This window comes from Nothobranchius furzeri, chromosome 18 (assembly GCF_043380555.1).
Source record: "Nothobranchius furzeri strain GRZ-AD chromosome 18, NfurGRZ-RIMD1, whole genome shotgun sequence".
NCBI lineage: Eukaryota > Metazoa > Chordata > Actinopteri > Cyprinodontiformes > Nothobranchiidae > Nothobranchius > Nothobranchius furzeri.
Window position 1 is genome coordinate 31,249,072 of NC_091758.1, and position 11,813 is coordinate 31,260,884.

The window sequence follows — 11,813 nt, forward strand, 5'->3', positions numbered from 1 at the left end:
GTAAGACAAGGATTTTTGTTGTGATTATTTTATCTGGTCAAAATAACACATTAAATATGTGTCCAGTATTTTACCTAAAAGAAAATGGCATTTATTTTTTACTGGAAATTCTAAATCACTAACTCTTTTGCAGCTGCAAAATAAATAAAAACGAATCTTTTTTTATTATTTCTTTTTTATTATTTATTTAAAAAGGAAGGTCCCATTGAGATTAAAAGCCTCGCTTTCAAGGGAGGACTGATTGAATGTTATCCAGTTTCTCTAAGGTGTCTCGAGCTTGAAAATACCTTGGAGTTTTTAGCAGCAAATAAATAATATTGATCTCTGTATTTAGTTATGCTTGCTTGCCCAGGAGTTTGCTTTGTGCTCATTCTTACAATGAAAATGTAAATGTTTACGTCTGCTTCTAAGCTTTAGTTCTGAAAATATTTTTAAGGAAGTGACGTTTTTAGCTATTGTTTTATTTCCGGGCTGTTTGAAGCTAGCTCGTAGCTATTTGCTAATAGCTGCTGCTACTTCCTGTCACACAGTTATGGATTGCTGTTTGTCTTTTCTGTGGTATTTCATACCACTTGTGTTGCTGATTCACTTTGTGTGTTTTATTGTTGCGGATGCAGACTTTACTCTGCTGCGGGCGAGTCTGATAGGACACAAACCAGGCGAGTTATTCAAAATGAGTTTAAAAAAGAAAACATTAGCAGTATTTGCTTTAGTAACTATTTCCTCGTATGTTTAGCTTTCTTAAACCAGGTTTTGCTGTGAAATTACTGTATGTAAAATAATGCTAATCCAAATAAAGTATTGGGCTATGTTTGCAGGTTATTAACCTGTTGTAGGTGACTCTGAACAGCATCAGTTTGGAGAAACATTAGTCCTGATCAGCCACAGGCTAGACTGGTTGGGACCAGTTACAAAGTGTTTCTGCAGTCCTAAAGCAATGTCAAAAACCTATAACAATTTATATAAATGCTAGTTTTTAATTTTCACACTTCCATATTTTCAAATTGCATGGAAACTTGTATATATTTGTAAATAAGGATGACAGTGGCACCGGAGTTAAGGGCTTGCCCCACAATCGGAAAGTTGCAGGTTTGAGCCCCGCTCAGTTTGTCGCTGTCATTGTGTCCTTGGGCAAGACACTTAACCCGCCTTGCCTTCTGGTGGTGGTCGGAGGGACCTGTGGCGCCAGTGCTCGGCAGCCTCGCCTCTGTCAGTGCACCCCAGGGCAGCTGTGGCTATATCGTAATTCATCCCACCAGCGTGCAAATGTGTTGTAAAGCGCCTTGGGGGGTTCCAGGACTCTAGAAGGTGCTATATCAAATACAGGCCATTTACCATTTACAGCATAGATGGGTTGTATGAATGAGTTTTTTGCAGGTACTTTGATTTACCGCCAGACCGAAAACATGCATGTGAGGTTAAGTGGATGATCTTATGTGGCTTTGGATAAAAGCATCAGCCAAATAAATAAACACGAGCATTTTGTTGTGATTTGTGTTAACTAGAAGCCAAGCTGAAAGGACTGGTGGTGTGGATTACTGGAGCCTCTAGTGGCATTGGAGAAGAGCTCGCCTACCAGCTGGCAAAGTGTGGATCACGCCTAATCCTGTCTGCTCGCCGCGAGGAGGAACTAAACAGGGTCAAATGTCATTGTTTAGGTAGATTTCTTCTCTTTTTTAATGAAATTTAATTTGTTCTTTTGTGACCAGATGGCTTTATTTTGTTTTCTGTTCTTCAAAGAAAACTCCAGCCTCAAGGACGAGGATATCCTTGTTCTGCCACTTGATCTGTTGGAGACGACATCACATGAGCACAAAACAAAAACTGTGATTCAGCATTTCGGGCATGTAGGGCTACGCTATTTGTTCCATTTAAGACAAAATTATGTTTATGAAGAAACTAGTTGTACAACATTTTCTAAAGAAATGTGAAAAAATTGAAAGGAAAAAATGTAAAATTCATAAATTTTCCTCTTTATTTTTATCAGATTGATGTTCTAATTAACAACGGTGGCCGAAGCCAGCGCTCTCTTTTCTTGGAGACCAGTGTTGAGGTGTACAGGGCCTTGATGGAGCTCAACTTTCTTGGTACAGTCTCCATTACCAAGCAGGTCCTGCCTCATATGACACAGAGGGGCCGAGGGAGTGTTGTGACTGTCAGCAGTATAGTCGGCCTCGCTGGGGCGCCTCTTTCAACAGGATACTCGGCAAGCAAGCATGCTCTTCAGGTGAATTGATTTTTATTTTTTATATCGATTTATAAATGTTGATAAACTAAGATGTTTTATTTTAATTTATTCTGAAGCAAAGTGTCTTTTAGAGATAGATTTTGCAGACTTTATGTTGCTGAGTGTAAATGTATCTTCAGGGTTTCTTCAATTCCCTTCGAACGGAGCTGACAGACTTTCCAAAAATACTCATCAGCACGGTATGTCCAGGGCCAGTGCAGTCACAGATCGTCAGTAATGCATTCACAGAGGAACTGAGTAAGGTAATGCATTGTACTTTTTTTTTTTTTCATTTCCTCAATTTATATGTCTAATTAGCTACTTCGGTTTTCGGCTTTCTCTTAAAAGCCTGTGGCCTTAGCTGGGAGCCAAGAGCACAAGATGCCCACAAGTCGCTGCGTGCATTTAATGCTGGTGGGAATTGCCAATGGCGTTAAGGAAATGTGGATCGCTCAGCAGCCCTTCCTCTCCATGTACTACGCCTGGCAGTATGCACCCACGTTTGCCTGGGCCATCACAAACATGATGGGCAGGAAAAGGGTACAAAACTTTAAAGCTGGTCTGGTAAGTGCATCTTTGCCTGCAATGATTAAGAAAAACCGAAGCTGCACTCTCAATGTGTGACTGGACTGATAACTACACCAAGTGGCCTCTGCTGGACAGGGACAGCTGGGGGCCATGTTGGAAGGTGCTGTTCCTTCCTACCAGTCAAAAACGGGCCTCACGTGCTTCACAAAGGGGGGGAATGAAATAAGTCTTACCAAATAAACAGTATTTCTTAACATTGAGGCCTCTGTAGTGAAAGCAATGTCAGGGGTCACCACACAGTTATTCAAGATTAAAAAATCTCTCATTCACGTTTCATCCTTGAATAAAAATGATTTGGTTTTCCGTAACATCAAGCCAGAGCTGACAACCAGCCTTTTCTGTTGCAGGATGCAGACTCTGCGTACTTCACTAAACCAAAGACCTCCTGAACAGGGATCTCACTGCATTCCTAACTGTGAATGTTTTCTGATTTTTAGAGTAAGTTTGAAAACTTCTGTCTATCCATGTCTTTACAATTCAAAGAATTAACATCTGACACTGAATTTGAATGCTTGCAAAGACTAACGGCTGTAAGAATGATGCATTTGTACTGATCTTTTGCTTGAACAATAAAATTTAGTTTGGATCAATTTTCTGTCCATTTAGTTAAAAATGGTAAAGTTGTTATTGTCAACATATTTTATTACAAGCACACATATAAAAATGAACATTTTATACAAGAAACAACATATTCATTGAATTTTTAACTGTAAACAACAGAGTTGTAAACAAAACAATAGCACTAATCATCGTACACAGAGCAAGACATACTCAAGGCACATCCTTGATATCGTAACAAAACATTCAGCATCTTGTACCTTTATCTGGACATAGAAATTAAAATTTGAGGAGTGTGAAACCTAAAAAGTAGAGCAGGAAATGGATTTGTTGGGTTTAATTTAGGTTAACTCGTTTTGGTTTCCTGGTTTACAGACCAGCTAATTCATCACGTTCTGTTTAAAGACGTCGACCACATTAGGAGCTGAAGTAGATAAAATTCTGAAAAGTGTGTAAAAAGTGGGTTTTCGTGAGTCAACAGTTTAGAGAGTAAAGCTCAAGCGCAGGTGGAGGTTTCTTCAGACTATTAATGAATGTTAAAAAAAGGGGTTCCCCTCTTAACTAAGAACTGTGGCGGGTCAGAGACAGGGAAAGTGAAGAGGGGCAGATGAGTAAATTGGGTAACCTAGAGGAGGATCGGCTGCCTGAACAGTTAGATTTCTAAGCATAAAGGGGTGAGCTTGTATGCTGTACCGCTCCTCGTCATCATTAGTCGCATACAACAGCTCCCACGAAAGGTTTGCCCACTGGCCTCGAACCCCCTCTCCGTTCAGACGGCCCACCTGTATCAGCTGCTCCTGCAGGGACAGGACTCGTCCTGTGTAGGTACCCTGTGGACGAAAACGTCATTCCGCAGATATTTCACTGATCTTCAAGTCATCACTTGAGCAAAATCACTTTCATGTGCACTGCATGTAATCCATCAACGCTGTAAATCTTTACTTGACCATGTTCACTTACCATAGTGAGATCATGCCCCAGAGAGAAAAGGAAAGGCTTCTCCTGAAGGACACCGTCATGCCAGCCTTTCTCTGTAACCAGGCCAATGTACCAGTCCCTTTCATATTCTTCTAAAGTGCTGAACAACTCCTCAGGGGATTCCATCGGCCCGAGGCTCGCCTGATCAAACAGCAGCTTGAAACTAAACCTGGAGGCAAATCAAAGCGAGCAGATTTTTTTTTAAGTTCCATGGATCGGTCATTAAAATGTGGAGAGCAGGTTTACCTGAATGCCTGAAGTGTGAGCTGGTAGAGTTCTTTACGTGAGGACAGCCAGTCGAGTCCTTCGGTCCACGGTACATCTCCACAGTAGAGTCTGTAAATGTAACTAGGGCTGGTGAAGGCAGACTCCGCCCCCACCAAGATGAGACAAGAAAGTGCAACTTTAGCATGTAGTTCTTTTAAAACCTCATCCTCTTTCAGGGCTTTGGTCATGTCCGCCGAAGTCTCCTCCTGCACAGCCAGTCCAAAGCGTCCCAAGGTAAACCGAAACCATTCCTCAGGAAACAGGGGCCTAAGAGACAGCAAGCGAGATGGCAGTAACGGTGCTGTCCTCCACCCTGATGGAAGGCTAAATATCTCAGACTGAGGACAGCTGAAGTTTAAATGAGAACTCTCTTTGAGGACCTCCGTGTTTCGGCTTTTATCTACTGCTGGCATCCCAATGCTGAGTCCCAGGGGCTGCAGTGGCTGCAGGGCAGAAAGAGCCATGTTTTCAAAAAGACTATCCATTTCTACAGAGCCAGGCAAAGAGGCTCCTATCTGCAGGGCCGAGTGTCCAGGTTGGGCCTCTGCGGTGACTAATGCCACTGTCCGTCTGGGGGGTTGTGGTCCAAACAAGTCATCCTCATCTGACCAGTCTCCAAAAGAAGTCCCACTAGAGCTTTCCTGTCGGAACCTGAAAGAAGACAGGTTGGATTCGACCACAACAGCCTCAAATGGCTGATTGCAGGTTGTCTGAGCGAACTGTGAAGACTGGGACTTTGTGCCTCCACTCGCGGACACCTCCTCACCGCGCCACAGAAATCCTCGATGTTTCTGCACACAGTACCGCAGGAGCAGCCAGATCAGGGCTTTCATGAAGTCATCCTGAAGTTTCCTCAAGTTTTCATGAGAGTCAATGATACCAGAGAGCACGTTCCGGGCATCGGAGTACGCTCGCACCGCAAGTGCAGCACAAGGAGTGAGGGCGTTACCCCAGTGCAGGTTAAAGCCCTGGGTGAAGCCGAGACGCTCGGGTCGCTCAAAAGCAGCCTCGAAAACTTCATCTACCCTCCGTGCCTCCACAGTGTGGCAAGATGTCTCTTGCAGCTCCAGACCCTGTCAGAAAACCACAACTCCTTACAGTATACGATCTGACAGTACGTCTGTTAGACACAGGAAGACTGAGACAACACACCTTAATGTTGACAGTACAGTAGCCATATCCTCTCTCCAGGATCATTATCCAAACCATACGGTCCTGAAAGCGTCCAAGAAAATGAGAGCCAGGAGCTAAAGAACCTGCAAACGGAGGAAGTCACACATTAAGAAAACATCGAAATATAAAGACGTATAAAATTGTCACGAAAAGGGAAAACTTCATATAGAGAAAGAACTGTTTGTCTCTGTGTGAGACTGAATGTCCCAGCTGAATACACACAGATCTAAATGTTAACCCTATTCTTGTTCTTGGCTTGACTTTAGTCAGAACGACCCTTCCATACGGCATGGGTATTTGATTTTAGGAGACAGAAGGCGGATGTTTATTTCAGCACCGACCCAGAGCAGTAGCAAGGTGAAGGAGGCTTTTGTTTTCCTATGACTAGCGCACCGCATACAGTAGCTCAAAGACAACACCGCATCCCATAACGACATCTCAGCATAGTTCCGGCCGCTACCTCATGACACAAAGCAACAGACTGGGTAGACTCCTTCCTTGCTCACTGCTTCGTGGCCTCCAGCATGTGCACAGCACAGCAACTCTCTAAAAGGCCTTCATTTGACTCAGAGCATTGACCTAACAAGCAACTCTTCTAATAATTCATCACTTCTATGGCCTCCAAAGCCAAATCTAGACAATAGAGTGAATGTTTTTGTTCCTATAACCAATCTATGGAAATAAAAATCTTGTAGCGCCTCTCTGTGATGGAGCTCAAAACAAAATCCTAGCAGCAGCAGCGCAGTTTAGCCTCGGAGTATTGCGCAGCTAATGTTGCGGAAACATTTGGATGTAATGAATACAGATCGGAGCTTTTTTTTTGGGTCACTTCACAGGAAGCTCGACTGGATGATGTAAGCTTGCTTTACTGCCAGTACTCCAACAGGGTTGCTCACAATGCAGTGTTCTTTTTACTATTTAACCATTTGAGGAGATGCTTCAGTGCTCTTTGATCTGCATGCCGTCCCCACTTGACCCACAGGGAAGTTAGATCGCCACAATTACAGAAGTCAAAACAATACTTTTTAAATAGTGTTTGTGAGTTTTGTTTCGAGCCCTAATGTCCACTCGTCTGAATAGGATTTGTGCAAGAGAGGAAGCTCAAAAGCACAATGAAAGAAGAGAAATACTTCATATACTGAAACTTTAAATAAAGCCTGAATCATTATGGATTTTGTATTCATTTCTGATTTATCTGAAGTAATGTCTTTAAAATCTGACATAAGAAAACATGTTTTAAAAGTGTGAAATACAACTGGCTTACTCGTTTGGGCACAAAAAACATATACGCTGAAGAAAAGTATTATGAAGGTATATATATAAATATATAGTAAACATGTCTATTGTGCTTTAAAAGCAATATTTTACAAAAACACTCAATAAACAATAAAAAAAATACCACGCGAAACCCACTAACCAAGTGATCCTCTGGAAAAAGCTGTCCTCAAAGCTGAGGCCAGACTTCCGCTCATTTGCTGGTAGAAGATCGAGTCCGGACAGGGACAGGCGGTGCCCACTGGGCCGGGCCAACTCCGCTGAGGCCTGGGAAATCCCACGAGGAAGATGGGGAGCGTGAAGAGGGGCAGCAAAGGAGCAGAAAGCAAGGCAGAGAGGGTCACCACTGCCAGCACCAGTGGCCACAGAGATGTGTTCAGAGCCAGGAGAGTTCCAGCTGACTGGCGACGTTGCTTCTTCTCTGTCCAAGAGGTCACCAACACAGTGAGGGTGAACTTCAGTTTGGCCAGAAACTGGCTCAGTCTGTCGATCAGGAGGCCCACCTGGATCAGAAACAAGACAATCATCACTGATGAGCTGCATCTAATCCGCTGATACCTGCCAAATCTACCTTCTTCCATCGTATTTTTCTATTTGACCCCTTCTCTACAGAACAGAAGCCGCTGCTGTGTGTGGTTAACATGCACTTTGTCAGAATGCACCTTTAAACTTGCATTAAATCTATAGTTTGGGTTGAGCTCACCAGAAGAAGCTGAACTCCAGTTCCTAAACTGTCCCACCCTGGCAGCAGATGGCCCCCAGCAGCAAGGCGCCCTAAGACCACCACCACCATCTGCAGCAAGGCGTCCTCCGAGCTCTGCCACACCTGCAACGCAACAAAAAAACTCACCAAAATTAATGATTTTTTTGTGTCAATCTTAAAATAACTTGATTTTGTTTCTAGTATATTTTAATTTAACATTGAGATTGAAGCTGGACTGAATGTATCTGCCACAAGTTATTTAGAGCAAGCCAGTATTATTCTAAAGTATTTCTGATTTTTTTGAGAGAGAATAAAAGTAATAGTACCACTCTAAATGCTCGTGTGAGTCCCACGCTGATGGAGACTGTGTGCAGTGACAGTAGAGACTTGTCCATGGACAGAAATGCAATCATTGCAAATGGAGACACTGAAGTAAAAAAAAAACACTGGCTAGTTAGCTTTGCATAAAGAGGTTTACCAAAACAATGCAATTAGAGAATCAAAACTAAAAGATGACAAGTTCACCAAAATAAAGAAGGGCTCTTCTGATTGCAGCAGCTAGGTACAACCCTCTGTTCTTCTCCTTAAATGTTTGAACATTAGACGTGCCTTTGGGGTAAAGGGGATTCAGGAACATCCCTCCACACACATATGCCCCCTGCATCTCTCTTAGAGCCCAGCAGAGGAAGAAGAGTATGAGGAGGAGGTAGCTGACATGACTTTGGTGTCCAGAAACTAGGTTCTGTGATTGAGTTGAACCAAAGAATTGATGCAACAGTCCTGCCTCGGCTGTCGCCACCAGCAGCAGAGTCACATATAGCGCTATCTCCCTGCAGCCTAAATTCCAGCCAAAAGAAGTGGGAACAAAAGGTGGCAACCCTCCGTCGTGCAATCCATGGACCCTGAAGGCTTCTCTGGGACTTTTGCTGAGAGAGCCAACTTGGCTGAGGTCCAGGCTCAGCAGAAATCCTGTAGTGACGGAGAAGAGAACCACACCCAGCGCTGACGGGATGAAGTAATTACATACAGTTATCCCGGTGGATACAGCAAACATCAAGAGCAGTCTGTTGGGACATAACACACACAAAAGTAGAAGTTTAAAAATACCAAGCAAGCCTCTTGATGAGATTAGTAAATTGTCAGAGTATTAGAGCTCTTATAAAGGACAAACAAGAGATTGTGACATATTTTAATATATACCTGACGTTGCTAGACATAGGGGAGCCTCCCATGCCAAACACAAGAATCTGCTCCATGCCCCAGAAAAGCAGGGCGTCCAGGGGTGGCAGCGCACCTAAGGCCCATAGCAGAGGTAGGAAGAGGAAGAGTACATGGAGGGTCTGGCAGGCGAGCTGGAGCTCAGGTACAGGGTTTGAAAACCTAAACACCAGCACGACATTGACATTATCATAACAGCAGAGATTTTCCTTAAATCAAGCCCCACTTTGTTGATGCTTACCGATCAGCCAAATCCACAGCAATGAAAATGAAAATGTAGAGAGGACGAGTAAGTGGGGTGATCTCGTAAGTGTCCTGTGCCTGGAAAGTAGCGGTTTCTGTAGCTGTATTTACAATGAGGGAGTATTCAGCTATACACAAGGTCACCCAGCTAAGGACAAAAACTACAAGAGAGACACCAATGCTGCCATAGAGAGATGTCAGCCTGCCCAGGAACACATACCAGGTCCCAAAGCCACAGAGAACTCCAGATATTATTGTATGCAGCACAACATTAAGACCGAACCTTTTCCCAGGAGCGATAAATCTAAGTGTCTCTGGGCTAACACAGTTGGTAAACTCCACTTCCTCTTCATCAACCAGGATGTTGGGTGCGCCAAGTCTCTCCACAGTGCCGCTCTTCCGAGCAGCATAAAACGCTAGGGCCTGGACACCTGCTGCAGCTGTGAACATCAGCATACCAGAAAGCACGGCGGCATGGAGCTCCTGAAGCAGCTGCAGTTGGCAGAGCAGAGTGCCAATTCCTCCGAAAAGCCATGGAGTCAAGAACAAAACCGCCTGGTTTACATACACATACGGTGGGGCACAGTAGCCCAACTTGAATCGTGGACCTCCCAACACCGTCTGGGGAAAGCGCTTCCAGAAGAATTCCTGTTTGTACTCATTAAGAAGGGGCACATCTGGCCCCATTCTGACCATTCCAGAAGAGGTGGCAGGTCATCTCCTCGTTGCAGAGGGAGGTGGGTTTCCCTTCATCATCACTGGGTTAGAGGATTCTGCACAGTGCAAGTAAGCAAAGGAGGGTGTAAGAAAAACAGATGAAATGCATACAAAATGTAGCAAACTGCAAGAACTCTAACATTGGAGTTTAACAGACTGGTGGACCATTTTATTTTTAGAAGTCAACTATTACAAAATCATAAATCCACAGGTTATAGATGTCACATAATTATCAAAGCATTTTATATAATAGCCTTTCCAGCAACATTTGTTATTTTAAATAAGGTTTAACATAATAAAGTGATGCAGTTTCCATACATTCATCAAATTTGGATGCAACTACACTCAGAAGTCGAATATGCACTTAAATAAATCTCCAATTATACCGATTAAACGGGCATTAAACAGTCTTTTTGATCTTACATCTTAAATGTTTTTCACGTTTAAAACTGAAGTTTTCATCACTGTCTGTGCTTGTATGAGTATGTCTGGCAACTCAGAAAGATGTCGCCATCTCTACGAGGTGACAAGGCATTGTTCGTTCTTGGAAAAACTATATGTTTTTAAAAAAATATGTATTATGCAAACCTGTCGGGCTAGAAACCACAAAAGGACAGGAACAACTGCTGCTGGGTTGCCAGGAGAGCACACACACAAACGGGAGTTGTGTATGAGCTCATCCATTAGCGCAAAGAAACCTCATGAAACTATAACGACAAATTAATTTAGGATGGATTGTTTTGATGAACTCTGGTGGCTTTATTACTATTAGCTAACAAAGACTGAGAGATGTAGCTCCGTTAGCTTACACTAGCAGGTAAATAGCAGACGGTTGAGAACCGTGATAGATAAACTTACCGTCAACAGCGGAATGACCAATGGCAGGTGCGTTTTATTGTTGTGTTTGACGAGATATTAAGGACATTTTACGAAAACATCACAGCACTATTGTTTTAGTATTAACATTATCGGCTTGCTAACCGCTAAAAAAGCTACAAGACGATGATGGGATGATCCACAGTAGGTTGTGACCAATCACAGAGAAGAGAACAGGGATTGACAGCGCTGATTGGTTGGATGGCTCTCTAATCCCGCCCTTTGTAAAAGCACCACAAGTCCTTATTTGTCATGTTTTTCCATACAGATGTTGACATTTATTAAAGGGATTGTAGCTTACCCCCCCCCCCCCCCCCTCCCAATGAAGGATGACACTTTACTGATGAAGTTTTGGATATAATGACGATGGCCCTCAATTTCACCGTAAGAGCTGGAGATGTGTACAAAAAAAAAACCATGTAAATAGATCCATACTCTTACATCAATACAACTGTTATTAACAGTTTACAACATACACCATGAATTACAATTTCCTTAGCTTTATAAGATAAATCAATGCAATTGGATCTAACCATTTTATAACTAAAAATATTTAAAACATAAGTACATTAAGATAAAAAATTTACCTAGTGCCTCTGTCAAGGGGGCTGCTAATAGCAAAATCCATATTAGATCTCCGTCAAAGCTGCTTTGGCCGTTTAATCGCTGTTAAGATAGCTTGCATTAACTGTTAGAACAGGAAATAGACCCTTCCAAATAAAAGCATTTCATTCAAACAGGAAGTTGATAAAAATGGATTATAAATAAAGGCAAGTTGTGCCAAATTAAAATACAAGCAAAAGAAGATGTCATTTTAGGGTTAGTTAAAGGGATCATTCTTATTGTCTATATGTAGAAAAACCGAAACTGCTTTAACTAGGAGCTAAAGAAAAAACAGTAAAACACGTGATCATAGAACTTATGGCTGTATTATTTTATTTGAATCTTCAACTTTATAAATTGAAATATGCAGTCAGTCTGACCAGGAAC

At 42.6% G+C, this 11,813-nt stretch overlaps 2 protein-coding genes across 3 annotated transcripts; one reads left to right on the top strand and one right to left on the bottom strand.

Moving 5' to 3' along the window:
• The first annotated feature begins 461 nt into the window (after positions 1–461).
• On the top strand, positions 462–3,405 carry dhrs7 (dehydrogenase/reductase (SDR family) member 7). Its single transcript, XM_015970054.3, has 7 exons — positions 462–659; positions 1,506–1,658; positions 1,741–1,847; positions 1,988–2,227; positions 2,368–2,490; positions 2,576–2,791; positions 3,163–3,405. Exons 1-7 carry the CDS (start codon positions 533–535, stop codon positions 3,202–3,204), a joined length of 1,008 nt encoding a protein of 335 aa, XP_015825540.1. The 5' UTR covers positions 462–532; the 3' UTR covers positions 3,205–3,405.
• A 26-nt stretch (positions 3,406–3,431) lies between these two features.
• Positions 3,432–11,757, bottom strand: pcnx4 (pecanex 4). Of its 2 annotated transcripts, none has more exons than XM_015970053.3 (11): positions 11,411–11,757; positions 9,229–10,003; positions 8,970–9,149; positions 8,295–8,833; positions 8,096–8,196; positions 7,770–7,892; positions 7,209–7,569; positions 5,771–5,874; positions 4,598–5,691; positions 4,334–4,520; positions 3,432–4,203 (listed from the first exon to the last, which is right to left on the bottom strand). In XM_015970053.3, exons 2-11 carry the CDS (start codon positions 9,924–9,926, stop codon positions 3,952–3,954), a joined length of 3,639 nt encoding a protein of 1,212 aa, XP_015825539.3. In that variant the 5' UTR covers positions 9,927–10,003; positions 11,411–11,757; the 3' UTR covers positions 3,432–3,951. The 2 variants fall into 2 exon arrangements, with proteins under 2 accessions (XP_015825539.3, XP_015825538.3); XM_015970052.3 differs by lacking the exon at positions 11,411–11,757 and adding an exon at positions 10,806–10,984.
• Positions 11,758–11,813: the final 56 nt, after the last annotated feature.

Bases quoted from the DNA above. Each gene is read 5' to 3' on its own strand.
- dhrs7 (XM_015970054.3), top strand. From the start codon at position 533: ATGGATTGCTGTTTGTCTTTTCTGTGGTATTTCATACCACTTGTGTTG. The intron at 660-1,505 runs GCGAGTTATTCA...TGTGTTAACTAG, and splicing joins TCTGATAGGACACAAACCAG to AAGCCAAGCTGAAAGGACTG. The intron at 1,848-1,987 runs GTAGGGCTACGC...TATTTTTATCAG, and splicing joins TGATTCAGCATTTCGGGCAT to ATTGATGTTCTAATTAACAA.
- pcnx4 (XM_015970053.3), bottom strand. From the start codon at position 9,926: ATGGTCAGAATGGGGCCAGATGTGCCCCTTCTTAATGAGTACAAACAG. The intron at 8,197-8,294 runs GTGAACTTGTCA...TTTTTACTTCAG, and splicing joins AAGAGCCCTTCTTTATTTTG to TGTCTCCATTTGCAATGATT. The intron at 7,570-7,769 runs GTGAGCTCAACC...TTTCTGATCCAG, and splicing joins CTGGAGTTCAGCTTCTTCTG to GTGGGCCTCCTGATCGACAG.